At 39.8% G+C, this 27955-nt stretch overlaps 1 protein-coding gene across 1 annotated transcript; it reads left to right on the top strand.

Annotated features, from left to right (window-relative positions):
- The first annotated feature begins 21 nt into the window (after window positions 1-21).
- LOC138708677 (ionotropic receptor 75a-like) lies at window positions 22-27769 on the top strand. Its single transcript, XM_069838763.1, has 9 exons — window positions 22-76; window positions 3679-3842; window positions 12837-13118; window positions 18316-18428; window positions 20226-20399; window positions 23107-23333; window positions 25399-25592; window positions 25670-25941; window positions 27468-27769. The coding sequence occupies exons 1-9, from the start codon at window positions 22-24 to the stop codon at window positions 27706-27708; spliced, it is 1722 nt and encodes a 573-aa protein (XP_069694864.1). The 3' UTR covers window positions 27709-27769.
- The last annotated feature ends 186 nt before the right edge of the window (window positions 27770-27955 follow it).

The following is a 27955-nucleotide window of genomic DNA, read 5'->3' as shown; positions in this document are numbered from 1 at the left end:
AATACTATTACATCATTTAGTATGAAGAATCATGCAGCATCCACCACAGTCATTTCTGCTTGCTGGAATCATCATGGTAAGATGTGTTGTATCTTTTCATCTCAGTTTTGCTCTATTATTTTACGAAGTGTAAGAGGAAGTAAGCCTCTAATTGAGGTTCTAGCTGATATGTATAAGTCACCGCACCCATAGATATTTCTTACTTACTTACCTAATCTAATGGGCCTGTATGAGCTCCATCATTGTCTATGCACAGTTTAATACGTCTCCAGGTCCTTTGCGACATTTTACATAACTGCTGTGGTGTTATGTCTGCAAAGGCAACACATGTGGAGTCTGACGAATGGTCGACCACTTCGGGAACTGTCTTTCGCGCTGCCAGTAATGAACGCTCGCTTTTCCCAAGCTAACAATGTTGCTTTTCTTGAGGATGGCCTTCCAAATCTCCTTTCAAACTGTGTCATAATTTGTCGCATTGTTTGCCCCGTGTGTTGCGTTTCGTGTACCCAAACATTTGCTTTTCAAGCGAACAATTACTCGTATCTGCCATATTGCTCACAATTCCACTATCGTTATTCAACTGTTACTGTCACTGCTACCAAATGTTTTGGTCATTGTTATCAACTATCTTTCAGTGTTGCCACACCCTTTTGTCTCACTTGACGATATGTATGGTTTGTATGTATCTGAAGTCTGACTAGTGAAATATGTTACTAAACAAATAATTAGTGATGTATACAATGGAGGATCATGGGTTCGATTCCCATTTGTATCGTCAAATACCATCTCGCTACATATCGATAATTCCATAGACGCTAAATAACCTACTAATTGAAACAGCATCGTTAGATAATCACACCAAACTACATAAGCCAGTATATTCACTATTTATTTGTCTATGGCCACTACTCTTAGTAAATGAGCGAGTCATTGTTACAGGGTTAGAATTTTTTTCAAAAATATTTGTTATGCGTGAGCGAACCACTTCTGAATACAAGTTCCAAAATTCGAAAATAGTATTAGAAATTTTTACAAAATGCTGTCACCTAATTATTAAAAATATGTGCAGAATAAATTACATATATTTACTTAACCGTACAATGTACAAATGAAGTAAAAAATCTTACCTTGAGATTATAAATAACGTATTTTTGTATGCAATCCTTAAAACGAAAATACATGTTATTTGAGTGCATATTGAATGGTTTCACTTTTGCATGTCTTTAACATTATAAAGAGCAGTTCTGAGGATGACCCATAATAGGTCGAAACATGTTAACCAGGTACGATAGAATTTAACACAAGAAAGTCATATACTCGTAATACATATTCCGAAGTGATACAGTGTTATAAGTTGTGTAATAAAAAAAATATATATAAATATGTATTTATACTACAAAAGAAGATTTATAACATCATCTCTTTCTACAGCATTTTCTCGTAGATCTTAAAACCTTTCTCTCTATTTCACCCTGTACAAGATAATTTAAAATAATATCATACTTTATAGCATATAGGAACTGTATTTCATTAATATGAACCATTTTCAACAATCCTATTTTAAAATCTTACGCATAAATTTCAAGAGAGAGAGAGAGAGAGCGAGAGAGAGAAATAACTCGTCCAGCCTTAATTAAGGATGACCACGAGGATCCGGAAATTAATAGCAAACAAATATAAATAATTAAATATGAATATTGTTATAAAAATAAAATGTAATAATTAAGCACCATTGATTATCAATTATAAAATAAAATCTTAGAAGATGACTATAAAATTATACTTATAAATAAAAGATTTTATTTAAAATTAGCATATCCTTAATTAAGGAAATCTGAGTGATATAAATGAAACTGTATAATCTGGAGGAAATCTTTAAGAATTTGCGAGATGATTTTTTGAATTTCAAAAGATGATATTGATAATTGTTTTAAAAAATGATATGTAAATTTTGGTAAAGAACTCCGAGCACCAAAAAATAAACCTGTCACTGACCAATTGAAGAGAGGGATGTTATACTTGGCACTAAGGTAGGGAATGCAAGGTTCGTAAATGGCCCTCTTTTCCTGATCAACCTGATGAGCTTGGTTTAGATCTCTCTCCATGCGTATAGTTGGATCTATGATAATAGCCTTTTGTTTTTGCCTGTTTATTGCTATTATATCCGCTCTTCTATGAGAATCGTCTTCAGAAATGCAGTGGACCTCTTCATGAACTCCCCAGCCTTTGTTCGAAAGAAGACAGGCGATAGCTCCACGGACTCTATGATGCCTGTTGTTACGCAATAACTCTCCTTTCCGACAAAAGCCCAACACGTGGCCAAGAGTTTCTGTCTCGTTGCAGCCAGGTTGACGGCAACGGGTCGTGCTGAAAGCTCTGCCAGGAACGGAGCGCACTGCAGAATCGAAATGCAGTCTGATATTATAATGTTTTATATAAATTTCAACTGAATAGTTGAGACATTGGGCTTTAACTTTGTTCATAAAAATAAAATACTCTTGCTCCCACGCTTTTTGGAAATTAAAGCGGAACCTATAATTTATTCGCCTTATTCAATCACTTTACACAACCTTTGCTTACTGTATGTACAATCAGACAGTGGGCATAGAATATTTGTGGAGGGAGTAATGAAGAGGTGGTGTAAACAGTGCCCGCGAGGGACCATATTTCCCATGCCTGGTCTAATCTATAATTTTAACGGTAGACGCTAGCTCAAGAGAAGTCAGCAAAAAAAGAAGGATTTGGTTAAAAAAATAATCACAAACGCGAGTGAAATAGTAATATGCGTTACAAGAGCGGTATGTTGACGTTTTCATGGTCGAGGAAAAGATTGAAAAAGCGAAACGTAGTTGAGCTTTTTTAATTTCCGAGAACATGAAAACAAACATACCGCTCGTGTATCGTACATTATTTTGTGCGAAGATCGTTTATTACATACCTGAAAGACGAATTTCTAATTAGTTGCAATAAAATCTCCATATTGGTTTCTGTTTAATGACGGCAACTTCGGAAAACCAAAATATCTTTGTTCAACATTGTTGCTATAAAATGTTTGCTGTGTTTACTATACTCCAGCAGGCCGTGATATACGTCTGTCTTTTTTTCCCCCCCAGTCTATAAATGCGAACTTAAAACAAACGGTAAGGTTATGTAATGATTTATTTTTCATTTTAATATTTTAACAATATTATTTATATAACATATTGCAGTAATAACATCGGCATCTGGAATCTTGTTGATTTTTTTACGGCTTCCTTAATGTTACTTGTAGGCCTATCAGGAATGCAATAAGTTTCGTGGAGTAGTAGACTTTACTTAATTTTTGCAAATATTTAAAAACAATAATTAACATTGCAATTTAGGTGAAATTGCAGTGGTAAGTTTCCAATTTATAATTATTACTATGTTACACGTCTCTAAAAATAATATGTTAAAAGCCTAAAGCAGTAAAATGAATGTCGCGCTTAAGCGGTAAGAAGAGGAAAATTGTTATGTGTGTTACGTTGGGAATGCTGAATGTGGTATTTCACACTTACCGCGTATTGGTTCTGTGCGGAAAACAAGCAAATACGCACGATTTCGCACAAAATATGTATCGCTATCAATTTTAGATTTATTACATTCTTGTGCAGACGAGATTTATTTGAAAGTGACACACGTTAATTTTGTGTACTTCAGATGTTGTGCAGCTAGCTCAAGTTTGTTCAGTGCATGGACTACGCATTCAGAGCCGTTCCCCAGACAACAATACAGACATGGCGTCCTTTCTCAGAGCCGATGTCTATCCATTGGCAGTTGTCGTCGACTTGGCGTGTGAAGCCAGCAGCTACGTTCTGAAAATGGTAATGCTCAATTTCTACAAAACAGCTGTTGACAATTCACTACTTAGAATATTCTCATTCTACTAGTAATCCCATTCTTATGTCGTAGTGGTCCCCGAGATCCCCTGATTACTCTTTGAGAGTTTGGTCTGTGAAGAAGCTTGAAGACAAAATGGATATACTCAGGATCAGGTTTTTGGTGATATATTTTTTAATTTTTCATGAAAAAAAATAAAAATAAATAAATAAATAAAATATAATATTTATGGCCAAAAATATGACAGTAATTTCGTGATTATTTTTTCTTCGTATAGTTACACACTCATACACAGTGTTAGCAGTCGTCTTATATACAGCATTGTATTTGCAATATTGATGGCGAAATAATAATAATAATAATAATAATAATAATAATAATTATTATTATTATTATTATTATTATTATTATTATTATTATTATTATTATTATAGTACCGTTTGTGTATGCCTTGTTTATGCTACTTAATTCAACTTAGGGCTATACAAAAATGGGATTTAAAAATAAATTGTAGGCCTAAACATACAATCACCCTCACATTTAATTTCACCTGTATATTTATTTTCTCTACACCCCACCTCATCTGAATTGTGGTGAAAAGATTAAGTAAAGTAGGTTTTTTGTTTTTATATTTTGAACCTTTTAGTTTCATAATATACGGTTTCATTTTGTATTTAAATAAAAAAAATTATAAAAAATTACAAAATGACGAACCCCGTCTTACTACAAAGCCTTCGTCTTCAAAATACTGTGACAGCGACGTGAGAATCGAACTCACGACCAGCGTCCCGCAAGAAAGCAGATCGCACAGGCTCCACGGAACATTGAATGACGTCGCGCGGTGGAGAGAAGAGAGAGGGTGTATTACGTCACGCGACGAGTCCGCGCGCGCAGCTGCTTACGGAGGGAAGGGGGAACGGACCTTCCCGGCCCTTCCAGAAATGTCGATGTAGAGATATTGAGATAATTCTCTACACACCTGTAGAAGGTTCTCGCAACTATGATTTTGCTATAAAAGAGCAGGCGCCAGCGAACTAGAGAGTTGTTGTAGAGTTTTCAGTTATTCTGTCAGTGAGTAAGCCAGAGCGAGCAAGCCAGTCAAGCCAACCGGAGTTCGACTCGAGTGTGCGTCCGCATCTGCGTCAGCATCCGAAGGCCTGAGTTCGAGTGCAGTGGACCGCAGTTGGAGGGACCTGAGTTCGAGTGCAGTGGACCGCAGTTGGAGGGACCCGAGTTCGAGTACAGTGAACTGTCTCTGAAGGTCTGTGGTTCGAGATATTGTGAACTCGAGTGACTGAGATAGAAGAACTGTGAACTGAGAACTGGTAGTTGTGATTTGTAAATAGTGCTTTGTAAATATTAGTTAAGATTAACAGTTCATTGTTGTGCGTAATAGTCCAAGTCAATTGTCATTGTCGTCGGTGGAGTGCTATAACGAATACTGTGTTGAGTGAAGATCCAATTGTTGACGAGAGCGTTTAAGGTGGATTGTAGAAAGGAATTATTGTGGCGAATAAATTAAATTGTTGTTACTAAATAAAATTCACACTGGTGTCAGAATCGGGATATTATCGACAATGGAGAACCTACAGCAAATCCTGCAAGCCATCGCGGAAATGAAAGCTGAAATGAAAAACGACATAAGTGCAGTAAAAGCAGAAATGAAGAACGATATCAGTGAAGTAAAAGATAACATGAACGACATGAACAGGCACATCAGTGAGGTTAAGAACGACATAAGTGATGTTAAAACGGAGATGAAAAGTGACATAAGCGAAGTGAAAACAGAGATGAAAAGTGACATAAGCGGAGTGAAAGATGACGTCACTACACAAATCGAAAGTGTTTCGGCCCACGTAGATGGAATTGTCGCCATTGTGAAAGACGAACTTAAGGCCGATCTGGATAAATTAAACCAGAATTTTACAACTATAAACGAGACAGTAGCCGAGTTGAGACAGGATGTAGACCATTTCGACGGAAAAATCCGCGATCTCGAGCGTCGTCAAGAGGAAACGTGTGTGCTGATGGACCAACATGCTGTAGAAAACAAGCACATCCTCGCGTTGGTGGATCGCCAGGCTAGAGAACAGAAACAGATAATTGCCGAGGAAGTTCAACGGGCCGTGGAAGGATCGACGTCAGAATTGAGGACCTCATGTAGTGGCCATGTGGAACCATCGCCCTCAGCCAGACATCACAACGTCAAGACGCCAAAGTTCGACGGTACGACGTCTTGGGCGATATTCCGTCGCCAGTTCGAGGCCATCGCAGAGCACAATGGGTGGACGCCAGCAGAGAAAACCACTCAGCTGCTGGCTGCGCTTCAGGGACAGGCGTCGGAGATTCTTCACAGCGTTCCAGAAGACGGGACAGCCGCTGAGATAATGGCGGCCTTGGAGGGACGTTATGGTGACCATCAACTTGCTGCAGCATTTAGGACCCAACTAAAAACGAGGGTCCAACAGTCAGGCGAGTCCCTGCAAGAATTCGCGATGGCGGTGGAACAACTGGCCCATAAGGCGCTCAGGGGCCTACCTAATGACTTCATCGCTGGAGAGGCGGCCTACACCTTCGGCAGCGGAGTTCGAGACCCGGAAATAAAGCAACAGCTACTCCTGGCAGAGCATCGCACCATCAATGCAGCTCTGGCGGCGGCCCTCAGGATGGAGGCAGCCAAGTTGACGGCGAACGTCTCGGCATCGCACCGGATTAGGAGCGTCGCGGCGGCCGACGTCGAGGAACGTCAACCGAAATCACCCGAGCGACGAAGACGAGGAGTGCCCACCTGCTGGTCCTGCGGCGAGCCTGGACACCTGAGGAGGGACTGTGACCGATCTGGTCACAAACAGGAAAACTAAAAGGGGCCGATGCGACGAGGGGCACGTCGGCGCCGTCATCACCATCCCCTCGGCTGATCTTGAAGACGGTTAACAGAAGATGCGACGATGGGCTGATTGCTGACGGATGGATAAGAGGCCGCCCATGCAGAGTACTGGTAGACACCGGGGCGTCGCTCACTATCGCCAGACCGGAAGTCGTGCGTGGACTACCTGGGAGGACGCCGCTGCGCCGGTATGAGCTACGTACTGCCTCAGGCGAGAACCTGCCCATCCAAAAAGAGGTTTTCCTGGACTTGACCTTGGGAAAGAGGAGACTGGAGATGTGGGTGTTCGTCGCCAACATCACTGAAGACGTCATCCTGGGACTCGACGCCATGCGGATCTTCGATGCAACGGTGGACGTCCGGCGCCGTATCCTCCGTTTTGGTCAGGATGAAGTGTTCCTGAGGGACGTCGAAGACCAACCCATGGCCGGCAGACTCACCTTGGAGAATCAAGTGACAATCCCAGCAGGCTGCGAGATGGTGGTGACGGCAAGACTGGACGGACAACCTAAGAGAAACCTGCTCCTCGATTCGCAAACAACTCCGATAGATGGGGTTTATGTGGCCAGATCCTTACTCCCGAATCAGAAGGTGGTACCGGTGAGGGTCCTGAATGTCACCAATCGGGACAAGGAGGTGCCTAGTGGAACTGTACTAGGTAACGTCGAGCCGGTGGTGTCTGTGACGTCGCTGGCAGAAAACGAGGAGTGTCACCGACCACGTCCAGATTTAGACCCACCACTGAAAGAGCTGGCTCGAGAATTGCCGGCGAATTTAAGCAAAAGAGAAAGAAGACAAGTCCACGATCTACTGACAGAATTTCAGGACGTGTTCAGTCTGTCTGAAAATGACTACGGGAGAACGGAGAAAGTCCAGCACCGCATCGACACCGGAAATGCTCGCCCAATCAGACAACCTCCTCGACGCGTCCCTCTAGCTAAACAGAGGGAGATTGACAACCAACTGGAGGACATGAAAGCAAGAGGGGTCATCGAGGAATCCGACAGCCCTTGGTCATCACCTGTAGTGCTGGTGAAGAAGAAGAATGGGGACCTGCGCTTCTGCGTGGACTACAGAAGACTGAATGACGTCACCAAGAAGGACTGCTTTCCCCTTCCACGAATTGACGACACCTTGGACACCCTGGCCGGAGCAGAGTGGTTCTCGACGTTGGATCTCAAGTCAGGATACTGGCAGGTGGCGCTACATCCGGAGGATAAGGAGAAAACGGCATTCTCTACAGGCCAGGGACTATGGCAGTTCACCGTTATGCCGTTCGGCCTCTGCAACGCCCCGGCTACATTCCAGAGACTAATGGAGTCCGTAATGAGAGGCCTGACATACGACACCTGTTTGCTGTACCTTGATGACGTCATCGTGGTGGGCAAGACTTTCGGCGAACAGCTGATGAACCTGAGGAAAGTGTTCGAGAGACTGCGACAAGCCAGACTGAAGTTGAACCCGAAGAAATGTCATCTATTCCAGAAGAAGGTCAACTACTTGGGACACGTAGTAGGGACCAACGGAGTGGCCACGGACCCGGAGAAGCTACAAGCCGTCAGAGGATGGCCGAGACCGAGGGACAAGCAGGAGCTGCGCCGCTTTCTCGGCCTCTGCACTTATTACAGAAGGTTCGTAGCTGGGTACGCCAACATCGCTAAGCCTCTAACCCAGCTGACCGAGGAGAAACGACAATTCCAGTGGACAGACGAGGCGGAGTCATCCTTCCAGTCGCTGAAAGAGGCGCTCTGCACTGCTCCTGTACTGGGATATCCCATCCCTGGAAGGAAGTTCACGCTCGACACGGACGCTAGCAACGTAGGCATCGGCGGAGTACTCTCTCAGGAACAGGACGGGCAAGAGAGGGTGATTGCCTACTTCAGCCGAACACTATCCAAGGCTGAGAGAAACTACTGTGTGACGCGTAGAGAACTTCTTGCCATTGTGGAAGCCCTGAAGCACTTCCACAAATATTTGTATGGCCAGGAATTCCATCTGAGGACAGACCATTCTGCACTCACCTGGCTATTGGGCTTCAAGAATCTGGAGGGGCAGACCGCCCGTTGGGTTCAACGTCTGCAGGAGTACAACTTCACCTCCGAACGCCGCCAAGGGAAGAAACATTCCAACGCTGATGCCTTATCACGACGTCCGTGCCCGGATGGCTGCAAACACTGCCTGAAAGTGGAAGAGCGGGATGGCGCCCACAAAGTCCGAGCAATTGCCGCCCAGCCGAGCCCAGGATGGGATAACGCCGCCATAAGGAGGGAGCAGCTGGAGGACCCAAACATTGGACAGCTACTACGTGATGTGGAGTCCGGCCAGAGACCAGTATGGGCCGATATCTCCAACCGTAGCACCACTTACAAGAGCTACTGGGCCCAGTGGGAATCCTTCACTGTCAAGGACGGTATCCTGAAGAGGATTTGGGAGTCGGCCGATGGAAGGACCCGCATAGAACAACTTGTCCTGCCCAGGAGCAAGGTGAAGGAAGTGCTGGAGGAGACTCATGCTGGAGTGACTGGAGGCCACCTGGGAGCCAACAGGACGCTGGACAAGTTAAGGCAGAGGTTCTATTGGTTGCATCAGAGGACCGACACGGAACAATGGTGCCGAAGATGCGACACCTGTGCAGCCAGTCGCGGACCAAGGACCCGCAGCAGGGGAGCCATGCAGCAGTACAACGTGGGAGCTCCTTTTGAGAGGATCGCCATCGACGTTGCTGGACCGTTCCCGGTCACGGATCGCGGGAACCGCTACCTGCTAGTCGCCATGGATTACTTCACAAAATGGCCAGAGGTGTACGCGATTCCCAACCAAGAGGCTTCGACGGTGGCCGACGCGCTGCTTGACAACTTCATCTGCCGATTCGGGGTGCCCCGGGAATTGCATAGCGATCAGGGGCGCAACTTCGAATCCAACCTGATGGGAGAATTGTTCGAGCGTCTGGGGGTGCATAAAACCAGGACCACTCCCCTCCACCCACAGTCCGATGGTATGGTGGAACGCTACATCAAAACCTTGGAAGAGCATCTGCGGAAGGTGGTGTCCAACCATCAACGAGACTGGGATGCCAGAGTCCCACTGTTCCTCTTGGCCTACAGAGCTTCGGTCCACGATACAACAGGGATGACACCGGCAAACATGGTCTTCGGGAGAGAGCTGCGCCTGCCCTGTGATCTGCTGTTTGGCACGCCACCCAGCGCCGACCAGCCAGCGACTGACTATGTGGCAGAACTCACCGAGAAGTTGAATGGAATTCACCAACTAGCCAGAGAGCACCTCAAGATGGCCAGCGACAGGATGAAGGTGCGCTACGACAGATTAGCCAACTCTGCAGGATTCCAGGAGGGCGACCTGGTGTGGCTGTATCGACCTACCAGGACCAAAGGGAAATCACCAAAGCTGCAGCGTGCCTGGGATGGACCATACCGCGTGGTGACCCGGATCAACGACGTGGTGTACCGGATCCAGCGACAACCTCGAGGGAAGATGATGGTGGTGCATCTGGACCGATTAGCCGTCTACCAAGGGACTGCCCGGGACGAGCAGCCCTAAGGAGGGGGCAATGTGACAGCGACGTGAGAATCGAACTCACGACCAGCGTCCCGCAAGAAAGCAGATCGCACAGGCTCCACGGAACATTGAATGACGTCGCGCGGTGGAGAGAAGAGAGAGGGTGTATTACGTCACGCGACGAGTCCGCGCGCGCAGCTGCTTACGGAGGGAAGGGGGAACGGACCTTCCCGGCCCTTCCAGAAATGTCGATGTAGAGATATTGAGATAATTCTCTACACACCTGTAGAAGGTTCTCGCAACTATGATTTTGCTATAAAAGAGCAGGCGCCAGCGAACTAGAGAGTTGTTGTAGAGTTTTCAGTTATTCTGTCAGTGAGTAAGCCAGAGCGAGCAAGCCAGTCAAGCCAACCGGAGTTCGACTCGAGTGTGCGTCCGCATCTGCGTCAGCATCCGAAGGCCTGAGTTCGAGTGCAGTGGACCGCAGTTGGAGGGACCTGAGTTCGAGTGCAGTGGACCGCAGTTGGAGGGACCCGAGTTCGAGTACAGTGAACTGTCTCTGAAGGTCTGTGGTTCGAGATATTGTGAACTCGAGTGACTGAGATAGAAGAACTGTGAACTGAGAACTGGTAGTTGTGATTTGTAAATAGTGCTTTGTAAATATTAGTTAAGATTAACAGTTCATTGTTGTGCGTAATAGTCCAAGTCAATTGTCATTGTCGTCGGTGGAGTGCTATAACGAATACTGTGTTGAGTGAAAATCCAATTGTTGACGAGAGCGTTTAAGGTGGATTGTAGAAAGGAATTATTGTGGCGAATAAATTAAATTGTTGTTACTAAATAAAATTCACAATACTATCCTTCTCGATTGTAGTTCCTTCCAGGCGCTGCTAGTTATGCTTACCGTTCAACGGGATATACGCAAGTGATAAAAGTTGCACATGTGTTGCAAATTTTTTTGTTATATATGCTGTATTCTCTATCATATGGAGACCTAATTTATATATTTCTCTTCTAAATGAGACTGTGTTAAATTATCTATCCATATAATTTAATACGACTAAAAATGTTCTGGACAGTTAATAGTTAAATACGGTATATGCGCGTCCTATTTGACAAAATAGCCTAAATTTCAAAACAACATTTTTTATAACTTCAAAATGCTCATCTGTCTTCTTGGAACACAAACGCTTTAAAAACCGCTAGCTTTTTTCAAGTAGAAGTAAAAATATTACCATTAATGGTAATTAAATAACAAAAAGGTAAAATATTCAAGTGGTTGGACAACATATAATACTGTAAATAATTTTTACATCAACATAAACTAGCAAAATATGCTGTTGCCAAAACGAAAACAGCAGAGTATCCTACATTATGGTGCTAGGGAGTTTTAAATCTACTGGACTGAGATATTTTACAGATATTCTTTGTATAATTTTAAATTTCATTTTCTCAACTTTTGTTTTTTTCAGCATTTTCAACTTTTCAAAATACTCTGCGTAGGCTATCACAATTTTTTAACTATCTGCTTGAAATTTTCAGAAAAGCTTTAGCAAACATCTCACGTGCAATTGTTGAAAAACAGTCATTGGTTCCATTGTTATTAAATATTGTTCATATTTCATACGTCGATCCACCTCGTAGAGAATTCTATAGTCGCAACCCTGTTATTTCCGTCGTAACTCCTCCTCTTTGCTTACGTCTTAGGAAGTCAAGGTTCTATAAAGTCTAGGTAGGTACAGCTTGTCCAAGTCAAGTCTGCGAGTGGGGATATCGGGATGGAATGTAGAGCCAAAACACAGTTGCCACATAGGTCACTTGACGCTCAGATTTCAACGTGTGCACATCGTTTAAAATACACTACGGAGCGCACGCATTTGTTGTCCTTGTCTTCAGATAAAGGCAACAGTTACGCTGCCTCCCCCCTCATGCAACTTTCTCTCCTACGCCCACGCTTGCCAATCAGAACGCCAAACCTCACTGTCAAGCAGAAGTAGAAGTACAGTCTATTTCAAAGCGTCTTAAATTGTTACCGCTCTATGAACTGAAGCACAGTAGGAAAACTTTGCTGTCATATGAGACTGTACTGGTCTCCTCTTGTTACCGCCTACTTTCACTACAGAACTGCCTCCAACTTCCCCTCTCGGCTCGCAGACTTAATTTGGTCGAGCTGTAGTATCGTTCGCCATTTTTGTTCTTTCGTTGCCGAGCTACCATACAAGGGATCTATTTTCCACACCGTTAAACATTATCATGTCGTAGCTCCTATGATAATAAATCAAACGCACTGTAATTCAGCAAATAATTGAGCGGCAAATAACGTCCTCGTGTGCTTTCTGCGAACGCCAACGAAAGAGTCAAAATGGCGGGCGATTATATTAAGTATTTATCGAGCCTTAGATAATGCATAACGTTTTCATCAGCGAATCACAAGACGCACACGTTTAAATGTAGCCGACCTGCAACGTGATTGGATGCCGGAAATTAGAGCGACAGGACTATAGTATAAGTAACATCATAGATTATAATAGCATATAATTTAACAAAATACTAAGCATAGGATTCGTACAATCAGGCGTCAGAACAGAAGCTGTTCACCCGGCTACATCATTGGTTGCTGTTGGTCGATACTGACGAGGTGCCCGCAGTTTTGGAGTTCTTACACTTGCCACTGGACAGTCATGTGTCTCTGGCACGGGGAGGCAAGGACCACGTCCTGCTGCAGGATGTGTATCATGTGGCCAGAGGACAGCCCCTGATCGTGACCGCCCCACGCTACTGGCAACCGAGCACGAATCTGCCACAGCCTCCTTCAAGGATCAACTACGGGGGAATATCCATACGGACAGTCACTGTGGTGAGTGCAAAAATTAGTCAAAGTTGGCAACTCTAAGTGGACAAATGATTACTAGATATTAACGTGAGACGATCTTCGGTTCAAAACTGGCCGAGGGTATTGAATTTTTAAGAGTGAAATTTTCCTGTTATTTCTCGACCATTAAGTTGCCTGGTTACAAGCATTATGACATTACAGAGGTCATTGATGGTCGAATCAGGAAATAGTGTACAGAAAAAGCATAATTAGATATAATACCTGTGGCCACCGAGGTGGCTCAGTCGGTTAAGGCGCTTGCCCGCCGATCTGAAGCTGCGCTCGGGCGCGGGTTCGATCCTCGCTTGGGCTGATTACCTGGTTGGATTTTTCCGAGGTTTTCCCCAACCGTTAGGTGAATACCAGGTAATCTCTGGCGATCCTCGGCCTCATCCCGCTAACACCAATCTCATCGACGCTAAGTAATCTAGTAGTTGATACAATGTCGTTAAATGACCAACTGAAAAAATACATAATCCTGAAAGAAGCAGAGGCTCGACCCGGGCTGTAGAGCTACTGATGATGATGATGATGATGATGATGATGATGATGATGATGATGATGATGATGATGATGATGATGATGATTAGACAATTGTAACAGAGGAGATCGAAATAAACATTCTGGTTATGTTGGAGCGCATCGAAAGTGAAAATGCTGAAATACATTGAGGCTAATCCTTAAACCCAGATGCGACATAATGTAATATAATACCACATAATATAACAAAATACATATAACTCACTTATTTAATTTTAAATGTGTGTAGTATAATTCCGAAGTAGATTATTTACAATATTTCTATTACTATAAATGTACCCTACATAAGATTTTGAAGACTGGCTTTATCCTTTTCATCATGTGTTGAATAAGCTAATCCATTCAAATGAAATAGCCATTTCTTTTAATAACGTGCCCGCTATCCAGTTTCTAACACTCTGTAGAATATTCACTCATTATGTCAGTCTTCATATTTTATATAGGTAGGCCAATATTATTTCTGCTTTATCCTATAAATGTATTTTTTTATTTCATGAGATATCTCTAATAGATACCTCTCTGTAAAACAGGAAAATTCGTGGACTAGAAAGAGCTGGTCTATGAATTTTTTCTTTATTCCTTCTCGCCGTTTCATGTAATCACAATTTTTCAAGTTCACTTTCTTCCGAAGAAAGAATTGAATGTAAATTACGAAACGTCCTAACTTACAAAATTTTTAATGCAACTTGCAAAACGTCCTAGTTTACAAATTTTTCAGCGTCATCAAAAAGACCAAAGGATGTAATCCATGCACCCAGTAAACAAAACTCAGGATTCAATCCTGTGATATAGTGGAGTGGATTTTCTTCGGCTTTGTTATCGCCATGCTGTACACCCGACAGTTCTGTTTATAGTTGAGCAAGATACCGTGCACTTATCATTACCAAAGCTCGGAACTTGGGGACTTGTGTCTTTGAACGTGACTAAGCGACCGGACTTCAATGTCAACAAGCTCCCGCTTCCAGCACAGAGGTACTGTCAGGTCTGCTATAAAGGTGGTTCCTGGCCGGAACAACATATTGATAATATTATGGTAGCTTGAAACACGCAATTTTAAAGAATATATATATCAAATTTACAGTTCTACTCTGTACATTTTATTACAGTATATGACTACATGGATTCGAAGATTTTCGAATCCATAACTTCTTCGTCTGTTAGTTAAACATGATTTGAAACGAAAGAAACTTATTTCCACGTCACATGAAGTGACGGGAGCACACTTAAAATACTGAATTTTTTCACTGTCACTGTTTCCTTTTCGATTTTCAGCAGTTGCTAGCTGATCTCGTATCTGAGAAAGGTAAGTATTCTAAATTTTTCTCGAAAATAGTTTTCAATTTCTATGTCACTACTAGGGAAGGTTCCACTACGACTTGATCCATGGCTATGGACAAATTTTCCACCGATTTAAGAGACTGCAATGTCTTTCAATTAATGCCCGTTTCCAGTCTCTAGTTTATGTGTGGCACAACTTACAAAATATAAACTCTTCATTCGAAGAAAATAATGTATCTCCTCAGAATTCCTCCACGAAATTCTGTACCTAAAATTTAAGAAATATATTTTCAAACTTCTATAATACCCATTCGAATACCACGTATTTTCTCATTCCTCTAACAGACCGTTTACCGTAATTCTCTGAATGTCATTTGCTTCGACATGACACAGTTTATTCGTTCGTCTTCTTGCCATTCGATGTGACCACGTTCTTAGTACATACGACTGTCCCTGAGCTCTTGCAGGGTGAGCTTTGTATACGTTGTACCTGTAACCTTACTCAAGCGCACGACACACAAGTCCCCAAGTTCCGAGCTTTGATCATTACAAATCACAATCGTCGTCATTGTCATCGTCGATATTTAGATCCTTTGGCTCTTTGACTCTTTAAAGCTATTCATTTCATCTTTTCCATGGAGGTTCCATTTTTCTCATTCGTAACTTTGATAAGTCACAGAGTCAATTATGTCTCTTACACAACTATTACTGAAAGATTAAATTTTAAACTGATGAGACGTTACGCAATTATGCTAGGTACCTCTCAGGAAGCGAGATCTGGCATGTGAGCTGTGCGAGAGGGGAAAATGAACTGTCAGAAAGAGAGTTTGTTTCAGAATGGTTAATATTATATGAATCTACCAACACTAAAGTTCATCGCAGACTAAAACCTACCTACACCCTCCATACCCATTGATGATACAGTCACGGTGCGTAATAAAGTCACAGGACAGGTCTTGCTCCCTCTACTATAATTCTATGAGTTCGCGTTGGTTGCATATTTCTTGTTTTGTGTAATATTTCGTTGTATCCAATTGCCCCACTCGTATAGTGTATAAAATTATACAAACATTCATTACTGGTATAAGAAAAAGGAAACATCTTTTGAAAATTATATTTTGGAAGTGAATGTACTTTTAGTCGGCTTTGTTGTAACCTCGGACGCAATTTTATGTTTGAGTAACCATACGAGGCTTTAAGATGCATGAATTGTATGTAATATTTATGTACCTAGTTTAGTTAAATATATTCACTTTTATAATATTTGTATACGAGCGGATAATCATGTCATTAAGCTTGTTTACTTTTACAGTTCTTTTCCCTAGCATAAATCAGAACATAAATTGAAAGACATGTAAATCAAACTCCTTATTTAACTTTCAGTTAAAATACTTCAAGAAATAATGCAGCGCTAGTATTCTAAAGACTATATCGCATAACAATTAAGAACTTAATTATTGCAATTTGTAAAACCAATACATCGCTTACAGTTTGTAGGAACGTCAACTGTTTTTTCTGGATGACGTCATGCTACGCACCAATGGTTTCCGTCTCTTGCATACAGAATACGCAGGCAAGATAATCTCTTTGACTAAAGCCAGCCAGCTGAAAACTGAGGCGGACAGTCTAAAGAGCCGCAATTATGACAATAATAATAATAATAATAAATAATAATAATAATAATAAAGATTAATATTAAACTTCATTATTTAGGCCTTTTATTGCGTATTGCATCTTCAAGATTCTAAAAACTAGTCTCTTTCTTCTCTTCATTTGATGACATGGTAGGAAAAATCGAAATTCTTGGCGAAATATCCTTCGAGACACAGATTATTTCAAATATAGCTTAATTGTCTGAGAATCGAATAAACTTTTCTCTTCTTATTTCTTATTTCTCAATTATCTATTTCTCTTTCTTAATTGGATACAATGTTCAGCTGACAATCAGATTTTGTCATCGATGTATGTATGTATGTATTCACACTGCAATGGGTATATACCCGGTGGCAGTGGTAACTAATTACACTCAATAATGACAATAATAAACTTATTAATTAAAAATGCAATTAATAATAATACTAATAATTAATACTAACAATAATTTATAATAATAATAATAATAATAATAATAATAATAATAATAATAATAACACGGAATATCCTAAATATAATGAAGCACGATCACTTAAAATAACATTTAAAATAAATTTAATTTATATCTTAAACCTAAGTTCGAACTAAAACCCACGAGTATGATATGTTCATATCTGCACAAGTACCTTTCAACATTACACTCATTTTGCTGTCAACTCACTCACTGCACTGGAACTACGACACACTTCACTGATTCTATCCTGATTTCACTAACACTTCAAAAACATTTCACTGTTCAAATACTTTGCACTGCCACTATAAACTATAAAGCTTCACTGACAGGAACACGTTTCACTTACACAACACACTTCACTGACACAACATAATTCTTTACTGATACAACACTTCAATAACAACATATCATTTACACCCTTTAAATACTGTGTATAATTACCGTCTATTAGTAAAGTCCTTAAGCCTATTTTTAAATACATTTTTGGTTGTTGGTAAAGCCTTTAGTAAGTCTGCAGGTAAAGCATTCCAGTCCCTGATAGTACGATTGAGAAAAGAAAACTTTCCAGTGTCCGTCCTCTGTCTTCTTTCCCTCCATTTATATGAGTGGTCGTTCCTTGAAGAGTAGTTTGACGGCTGCAACCTATTTTTTATTTCTCTCCAGGCAGGCTCACCTCTGTATGTTTTGAACAGTGCGCATAATCGAATTCGCGTTCTCCTGTCCGTGAGTGTGTCCCATTTTAATGATGAATTTTTCCCACAACATAGACAAAGCAGTAACCAAAATTCAGCAAAAATGTATATTTGGTGGAAAAGTCATGAACAGTAGTGCAATCTTGAAATACCACAAACGTATCGCGAAAGAAGAGAATAGTTGGGACAATGATGATGAAGATGATGACGATGATGATGATAATGATGATGATAATGATGCGTTTACTGATCGTACAGCACGGAATGTTATCACAGCTGAAACTAGGATTCTTCGGAGAAATGTTTTTTTCAGAAACATTTATGAACCAACACTAGCAGCGGGAATCATAGCTGAGTAGCAATCACTCTGGGTGGATGGATGTACAGTTCATAAGGGCCACAACTGTGTCATTGATATTAATAGTAGGTGCAATCTACGAAAATATTGACTCTATTACATAATTTATTTAACTTTACACGTCATTAATCAAATAAAACGAGCCAATTCACACACACTGCAATAACTTATTGATATAGACTAATGGTTGTCGTACTTCTTTTGCAGCTGGCAGAAGGAACGTGGGAAAATTTCATGGACTTCCAGCTCAGACACCTTAATACTGAAAGCAAAGTTCAATACGTGCTAATGGGTCACATTGCTGAAATGCTTAATTTCAGGTAGCTACCCGCATCGCATGTAACTTATTCCTTTATAAAATTAGTCGATTACCGCCTAGATCATATATGTAACAGATATATCGGGCTTATAGGCTTTGAGGTTAACAACTTTTGTCAGGTTTACTACGCTGCCATCTAGTTGTTACATAAGGAGTCACGTCATAATTCCCATTTGAATTGCATTAGCGACTGTGCTGCCATCTCGTGTTCGTTTACGGCGGACGGGTGGCGATCCTGGCGGTTGTTCTCTTCAAAGTGCTGCCGATTTTAACGTAGCGAGGAGTTATCTGTTACATATATGATCTAGGATTACCGGTATTTATTTACATATGGGCTATTCCATATGAAATCGATCAGTAAAAAACCTCGCATTTTTTATACTCTAATTTTTTTCCTATTTATACAAGGTGCTGAGGGGAGTGCATTTTCAAAAATATATTATCGAAAGTCAAACGGTTTTCATATTATTGAGCGATAAATTTAGCGTATTTTATAAAAACAAGCCTCTTTCAACGCTCAGAACTCTGGAACCATTTACTGCAGAACATTGAACGAGAGCTTATTTTGAAGCTGACATTTGGTAGGTTATGTTAAGAAGTAATCCTTATTTTTATTGTATACAGAGAGACAGATAATCTGATTTGACTTACTTTTAGGCTTTTTGGCCATTTGTAAAAATGTAAAAAAATATTGAGAAAAAACCTTGCATTATTAAGAGGGATTCGGCATTGTTTGCTTAGTGGCTCGGCAATAAGTTTCGAGGGAATTAAATAGATTATTTTCACACGCCTAGACTTGAACGGCGCGGTACCACACGCACTGGCCGAGAGCTGAAGATAAGCGAGTGTTGGGCGTCATTTTACTCCTGTGTTTATGAAAACCTATGATAAAGCTAGCACAGCTATGCGCTGCTAGAAGACACATCACGTGTTTGTCTCCTGGCCTTGCTTGTCTCGGCTAGCTCCCGCCTCACATTCTGCTGGTTAGTTCACGCGCGTACTATTTATTTTCTTTATTTGATATTTTCAATACTTTCTTATCAACATACCATCAGTAAAAAATGTGTTCATTTGTACTTTTAATGCGGAATGTATTTTTAAAATATTTTTTCGTAGCCAAAGGCGTCTTAATGAGAAAAAATATAAATTTCTCCATTTCCATAAAAAGTAAGAAAATCGGTTTATATGTCAATATAAACTTTAATTTCTTAGCATCAAAATAAACCATGATTTTGATCATTGGGTGAAAGGGTTTCGGAGCTACACAGTTTAAAGTTGCTAATTTTATGAAAATACGATAAATTTAAATATTTTAAATTTAAACACTATGAAGTTCTGATGCCTCAAACTTTGCACAAAGCATTGTATCACAGTTCTCTAAGTACAAAAAAAGTTTCATTGTATTTAGAAATTGTAAGGTCAATTTTCTCTATATTTCGGTCGACTTGAGATGGAATAGCTCATATATAAAAAATACACCGTTTGTTAGTTGATAGAGAGTACAATACTATCCATTCTCACATCGCTCAAGAGTTCGATGCTTCCCACAGATATATCGCTTCGTGTAAAATGTATGTAAAAGTAAACGTGCACGATATAAATTGAAAGAAGAATTAAGTAGGTACATATGAAATCTAATTCTTACTCACTGACGTTGAATTTATTTGTGTAATTAGATTATTAAAATACTGGATCAATAGATTATTTCCTGATGACGAAGAGGCATTTTATTCCTTGCGAGTGTGAGAACATTTATTTTTGCTTAAATAAAGTCCTGTTCCCATGTCGTGATTTCCAGAATGGACGTTTGCTTAACGAATACATGGGGCTACCCCATTAATGGATCAAAATGCTTCAATGGCGCGGTCGGAATGCTTCAGTGTGGGGGCTGTGAGATTGGAGCTACTGGACTCCTGTTCAAAACTGAACGTATGGCGGTCATCGACTATGCCGGGGAAACTATTGCCTTCAGGTATCGTCATTGTTCAGTGAGGTTATACTGTATATGGTTTAAATCGCATGAGTGACACTAGATTATGACAATGAAACAGTACCGATTTTTATATTTAGGCCTACTCTTTGCTAAAAATTGAATAAACTTTTTAAGTATTGCATGTTTATTATGATCAAAGCCACTTCGAGTATCCTGTCGCTGTCTTTTTTACATGATTATTTAACGGCGCTGTATCAATTATTCAGTTATTTAGCGTCGATGGGATTGGTGATAAGGAGTTGAGGCCGAGGATTCGCCATAGATTACCTGACATTCGCCTTACGGCTGAGAAAACCTCGAAAAATTTTTACTAGGTAAACAGCCCAAACGGGAATTGAACCCGAGCCCGAGCGCAACTTCGGATCGAAAGGCAAGCGCCTTGGCTGCCGAGCTACTCTGGTGGCTTCTAACGCTGTTAATTGAAGTAATTTTACGAAGTACTGTATTATAGAAAATTTGATTTATTTTACAAAAATATGAGTTTCAATATCCCTTAAACCTAAAAAAGGCAATTTTAGCATGTCATATTCTTGTTTATAATAACTTGACCACGGAACTTCATACACTAAAAAAAACCTGAAAATATGCCTGCAACTATGCAGTAAAAATTGTTGGAATATTCGCTGAAATTGAAATATATGCAGTAAAAATAAATGTTAGAGGTTTATTTGATTTAATAGTATGATATAAATGAAAATAATACTTGTCAACAAGTCATCATCATTTTTACTAAATAGTTTTTTTTTACTATTCATTTTGTTTTCAGATAGGCCTAAATCTAATTCAATATAATAAATTAATGTTTTAAGTTCAATCAATAAGATTTACCTATTTTGCAAATATTTTATTTGCTATAACATTTTAGATGGAATATTAACGTTTTCGCCTTTTTTGCCATCATCAGATATTGTTAAAAAGAACAAAATCTAAAACTTTAACCATTAGAATGTACATAAATATACATGGCAAGAGTAGTGGACTTTTCGTGAGTTCTATGTAACCACATCTTGTTGATGAAAAGATTTAATTTTGAATTGATTTCCGGGAAATATTAATTTGGAAACTATAGATATGACTTCTGGTACATATAACTCATGTTACAATACATTTTGTTGGAGAAAACATTGTTATAAAATAATTGACAAGAGCTGTACATATTATATCTTGCATCAAGTTAATAACAGAATACAAATATCATTAAAGATTATAATAGAAAATTTCAATTATTGGATTCGTAATTATGTTTTTAAATATACCGGCGTTCGCTACAATCAATATGGATTTTGTTAGTCCTTTACATAGTAAACATGCTATCAAAATTTGGTTGAAAAAATTATTAGGAAAAAAGTTGTCATTTTTAGTGATGTGTCCTCTTAAAAGTAACGAAATCAATTTCAGAAAAGCGTAACAACATCTTTTCTATAATTTTATGAGAATGTAAAAAGTAAAGAGCTTAATATTAAATGGGTCCATTTTGAATCTTGCGTACACTACTTTTAACACAACACAACAAATATGCAGACAACATAGTATACTGGTACAGATACGTAGACGACATACTCATACTATACAAAGGAAACAAACGACAAATACACAAACTACACCAATACATAAACAAAATACACCCAAAACTTCAATACACACTGGAACTTGGAAACAACAACGCCATAAATTTCCTAGACATCACCATAACAAAAATTGACAACAAACACACCTTCAAAATATACAGAAAACCAACCACCACCACCACACACATACACAACACATCTAACCGCCCCACACAACACAAACATGCTGCATTTAGGACAATGGTACACAGATTACTCAACATACCCATGAACCTAACAACACTACAATGAAGAAGTGACCACAATCAAATACATAGCACAAGAAAACGGATACAATCCAAACATAATAGACAACATCATAAGAAAGACAAAACAAAAACTTAACAAACACAAAAACACGCAAAACACAACACAAACACAGGAACACAAGAAATACATCACACTAACATATGAAAACAAAAGCACACATAAGATCGCATCTTCATTCAGAAAGCAGAAATACAACATAACATACAGAACAGAAAACACACTACAAAGACATCTCAACACACAAAAACACAAACAAATAAATACGACCACACAGGCGTATACAAACTCACATGTAATAGTTGCGATAAGTTCTACATAGGACAGACAGGCAGATCATTCCAAACACGCTACAATGAACACATTAAAGCAATAACCAGAGGACACAATACATCTACATACGCCGATCACATAACCAATGCTAACCATACATACAATAACATAAATGCGGACATGGAAATCCTACACATACAACCCAAGAACCAAAAACTCAACACACTAGAACAATACGAAATATACAAACACACTAAAACACACCCCGATCAAATTCTCAACACACAGATCAATTTCAGTACACACACACTATTTGACTCCACTCTTCAACACCTTTCAACAATCAAACACACCCACATAACAGGCAGAGAAGTTCGAGATGACGCCGAGATCTAGTAGGCTCTGAGGATGGTGCGTGAAGCACTGAAACAGCTGTAAGCCGCACAAATCTTACATAATTAACACGAGTAAGTCCACTAATTAATCAGTTAATTAAATGGATGATAATGTTGAGTTATGTTTATGTTGTATCCTCCCAGGGGCGCGTTTATGTTTCTGAAGCCGTCACTGTCCGAGGTATCGGTGATATACGAGTTACCGTTCGACACATCGGTCTGGATCACGTACACAGTAACAGTGGCTGTGCTCACAATCGTTTTGATGTTCACAAGAAGAGTGTACCAACATGTGAATCCATCCCCAGGCAGCTCTCCAGTTGGATGGGGCGACACCATCATGGACTCCTTGGCAATAGTATGCCAACAAGGTACTTAACAGCGACAGGACTGTGTTTACACATTAGCTTGTATCAGTTGACATGTGTGGTGTTTCGATAATGTATATTCTCTTTCAACAATAACAGTAACAAATATAAATGACACTCGGGAGGAAATTAAACGCAGAATAAATATGGGAAATGCCTGTTATTATTCGGTTGAGAAGCTTTTGTCATCTAATCTGCTCTCAAAAAAGCTGAAATTTAGAATTCATAAAACAGTTATACTACCGGTTCTTCTGTATGGGTGTGAAACTTGAACTCTCACTTTGAGATAGGAACATAGGTTAAGGGTGTTTGAGAATAAGTTGCTTTGGAAAATATTTGTTGTTAACAGGGATGAAGTTACAGGAGAACTGAGAAAGTTACACAACACAGAACTGTATGCATTGTATTCTTCACCTGACATAATTAAGAACAATCCAGACGTTCGAGATGGACAGGGCATGTAGACCGTATGGGCGAATCCAGAAATGCATATAGAGTGTTAGTAGGGAGACCTGAGGTAAAAAGACCGATACGTAGATGAAAAGATAATATTAAGATGGATTTGAGGGAGGTGGGATATGATGGTAGATGCTGGATTAATCTTGCTTAGGATAGGGATGGCGGGCTTATGTGAGGGTGGCAATGAACCTCCGGGTTCTAAAAAAGCCATTTTTAAGTAGGGGAGAGTCGGGTAGTATCGGACATCGGGTAGTATCGGACAGTGAGTTTCTTTCATCTACCACACGATGATAGTACCTGAATGACATGGTTACGTTTCTGTGATGTCGCATAGAGAAACGTAACCATGTCATTCAGGTACTATCATATGGTGATAGATGAAAGAAACGCACTGTCCGATATTACCCGATATCCGATACTACCCGACTCTCCCCTAAGTATGATGTTTATATTGTTTGCGCAGTTGTTCTACATTGGGTTCCAGACTGTTGTTTTCGAAAATGTCCATTGTTGTTTTACAGAGTTCCGTTATTATGATTTGAACTATTGTTAAGTAGGGATGGAAGGTTATTCGAAAATAACCGGTTATCGGTTAACCGGTTATTTTAAAATTAATTTGACCTGAAGAAGGTTAACCGATAAAAAATAACCCGGTTAACCGGTTATTTTCCGGTTATTATTATTATTTCTATTTTAAAGTCAGCAAATTAGTCAGGAAAACAAATTGAGAGGTTATTTACAATATAAATAAAATAACAATTAGCAGTCAACTGTAAACTAACCAGAAGGTAGTTGGAAGAACGTCATTAGATGTTGAAGATCATCCCTGAGTACAAATATACGAATACAAATAATAAGAGGTTATGAAATTGAATTTCGTTAATTACTTCACTCACATTAGAGTCATAGTAAGATAAATAAAAAAATAACAGAAATGCATAATATTTATAATAATAATCTTGATTATGAAACATTTTGACGGGCAATTTATTCTCCTATAGGCCTAACCAATAAATATTGACTTCAAAATTTCTCGCCGTTTGAAATGCTTCAATACCCGCAAATATATTATAAGTCAATCAGAGATAGTCAGAGATTAAGATAGGCATAGATTATTGGTATTGAATCGAAATCTTATTTCATTTTGCCGTCTATGGACAGATGAAGTAAGTAAAACAATAACCCATACCCATCTAGGAAAGGCCTATGAGACAATTATTTTGTATACAGAATTGATTGCGTAGAGTACAAAATAATAAAAGTACCGTAAACGATATTCGACTGGCATTAAATTTGAAACAGACTTAAAATGCATTTGATTCGATGGATATTTAAAAAAAAAACCGGTCGTCCGGTTATTGAGGAAAATAACCGGTTATTAGGTTAAACCGGCAAGCAAAAATAACCAGTAATTAACCGGTTAACCGTATGAAAATAATCGGTTATCAAAATAACCGGTTCTTTTTGCCCATCCCTATTGTTAAGTTTCAGAATTGCCTACGCTTTTCCTTAAGCCTTTTAACTAACTTTTGCACTTTCTCTTTATGTGGTTCTTGGATCACCGTTTTTGTAAATAATCTTCATTATATTTTTACCTGTTATTTCGCAGACGCTCTCCATTCACCTAAGAACATTTCGTCGAGGGTCGTGTTCTTCTGCATGCTCCTGCTCACGGTGTTTTTGATTACGTCTTATTCAGCGACAATCGTGTCTTTGCTGCAGACATCAAGTGACTCAATCAACACTCTATCAGATCTCATGAGAAGCCCTCTGAAACTCAGCATGATTGACATCTTTGTAAATGTAAGTTCTTATTATTGCTGTGATCGCTAGTCCAGTTATAGAACGCGATTTATTAAGTGTGTTTGTTTGCATTTCAGGAAACAACGGATCCGGAAGTAACTAAAGTCTTTAAAGAGAAATTATACACCCAACCTTTTGAAGAAGCGTTCACCACAGAAGAGGTCGGAATTGAAAAGATTCGAAAAGGGCTGTTTGCCTTCCACGGACTTGCAGGATCATACAAGATTATTAGTGACACTTATGAGGATCATGAAAAGTGCAGGTTTAAAGAAATTGAAATGTTTTCATCTCTGCACATTTCCTTCACTGCAAAGAAAGGCTCCCCCTACATTCCACACATCAAAGAAAGGTAAATACTTTTCAAAATGTTACTAATCACACATACAGTAGATCTTCTCGATGGTTTTAAGGTTATAAGGCGACCATAACATGGCTTCTTGCGACAGTAGCGCCCGATGATCGAAATCCTCGGTGACTCCTGATGTAACAGTAGATTAACAACTGGGAAAACACCGTTGGGAGTGTACTAAAGCTTATTGCTGCGCTGGAGTCGGAGTGAGAGTTTCCCTCAATCAATTAATCTGAACCATTGTCGCTACTGATTGACAAGTCATCTGATGCATCAATGCTATCAGTTAAACATTCTCCTAACGAAATTATTCTCTCAGTTTCACCAGCGAATAGGGATTATAAAGAATGGACACTGAGCGAATTTTCCTGTGTTTTGTTTCTCTGTGCGCCGGCGTTTAGTTCCACTTCAAGCGCTAGAGGTTAGTGCAATCGAGCATACGCTAAAATAATAATTGAGTATAGAGTTGAGACACAGGATTCAAACATCGCCTACCTTATTGCATAATCCAGTAACGCTTTGCTTCAAATAAATTCAAGTTAACAGCTTTTCCTTATTTCTCAGTGGCAAACTAGTTGTAAAAATATTTTTTTATATTTCAGACATAATAAATGATATTATAAAATAATATAATACATCATAAAATTAAGTATCGAATTCATTTAATATTTTGTATACAACATAATACAGGTATATGGTTTTACTTCTCATAAGAGTTTTGTTTTTCCATTTTCAGTGCTATCAAATCATTACATATTTTAATTGTTGTTGGGGTCAACATCTCAACTCTCATTATAAAGGAACTCTAGAGTCTAGTCTAGACATTACAATTAATGACGGATTTGTTATTTTATGGTTCCAATTTATTTTGAGTATATAATGTATCTAGATGTATTAATTATATGTGTTATATTTCCGCTGTGTCGACTGCTAGCTGGTGTGATGTCAGCGCCAACTGTAGGGAGAAAGCAGAATCTGACGCTCTAGCTGGCTTGAAGGTCATTGAAATCAGTCCGGCTACATCAAAGGTACCGACGCGAAGTGTCCATACTTCATTACCTATACGCTGGTTTCACTGTCTATTACATTAACACTAGAAAAATATTGTTCTTTGTCGTTTTTAAGGTGCTCAACACATTTCTTCCACTTGTCTTTTCCATATTCTGCGAAAAGGCGGCGACATCATCATCATCACCATCACAATCCAATTCAAGCACTAGATCTAGTGATCTGTTGCAGTCTCAATGGTCTCATGTCTTCATTCGGAACTTGTCTATGTAAATGCGGAATTTGACCCCGCCCTATAATAATTTAGCGGAAATCAAAGTATATATTGAAACCCACTTTTCTCGTATCGGGAATGCTGGAAATGTCTATTTCCGTAAAAATATTGAAGTAGATTTCATTTTATTTAGGTTTTTTTTATACAGAACCACAATATATTTTTATTTGAACTTGCAATAATGAGAAAGTAAAGCACACCAACGTCTGGAACAAAGGTAATCGCATGAGCCTTGTTGTTGCAGGACATGCTGGCTGCGTGAGGTCGGGCTCGTCGACCGAGAGAACAGACGCTGGTTCTACCAAAAGCCGAAATGCGAGACTGCAGAGCAGAACTTCGTCAGCGTGGGTATCCAGGACTTCTATCCTGCCCTTGTGGTGATGGCATATGGCGCTGTGTTCTCCATTGGAATGCTGATAATGGAAGTACTCTACTACAGGAAGAAAGAGTTTTCATCTTGTGTGCCACACAAGATAATGTATTAGGCCCATGAAATGCCTTCAGTAAGACGGGAATCCTGTGTCATACATTTTAGCACCATTCCTACAGAGACATCATTTTATTTTTATTTCAATTTTTATTGTACCTGAGTTTTAGAATGTACTTCACTCCCACCCCTTCTACTAATGAAGTTCAACAGTCCTCCACACAGATCCAAGACCGCATATACAGTCATAGTAGCCTTACAGTCATAGTAAACAGTACGTTCCAAAAATATGTTCGCGTTTTCCA

This window comes from Periplaneta americana, chromosome 11 (assembly GCF_040183065.1).
Source record: "Periplaneta americana isolate PAMFEO1 chromosome 11, P.americana_PAMFEO1_priV1, whole genome shotgun sequence".
Taxonomy (NCBI): domain Eukaryota; kingdom Metazoa; phylum Arthropoda; class Insecta; order Blattodea; family Blattidae; genus Periplaneta; species Periplaneta americana.
This window is presented reverse-complemented; position numbering and strand designations above follow the sequence as displayed.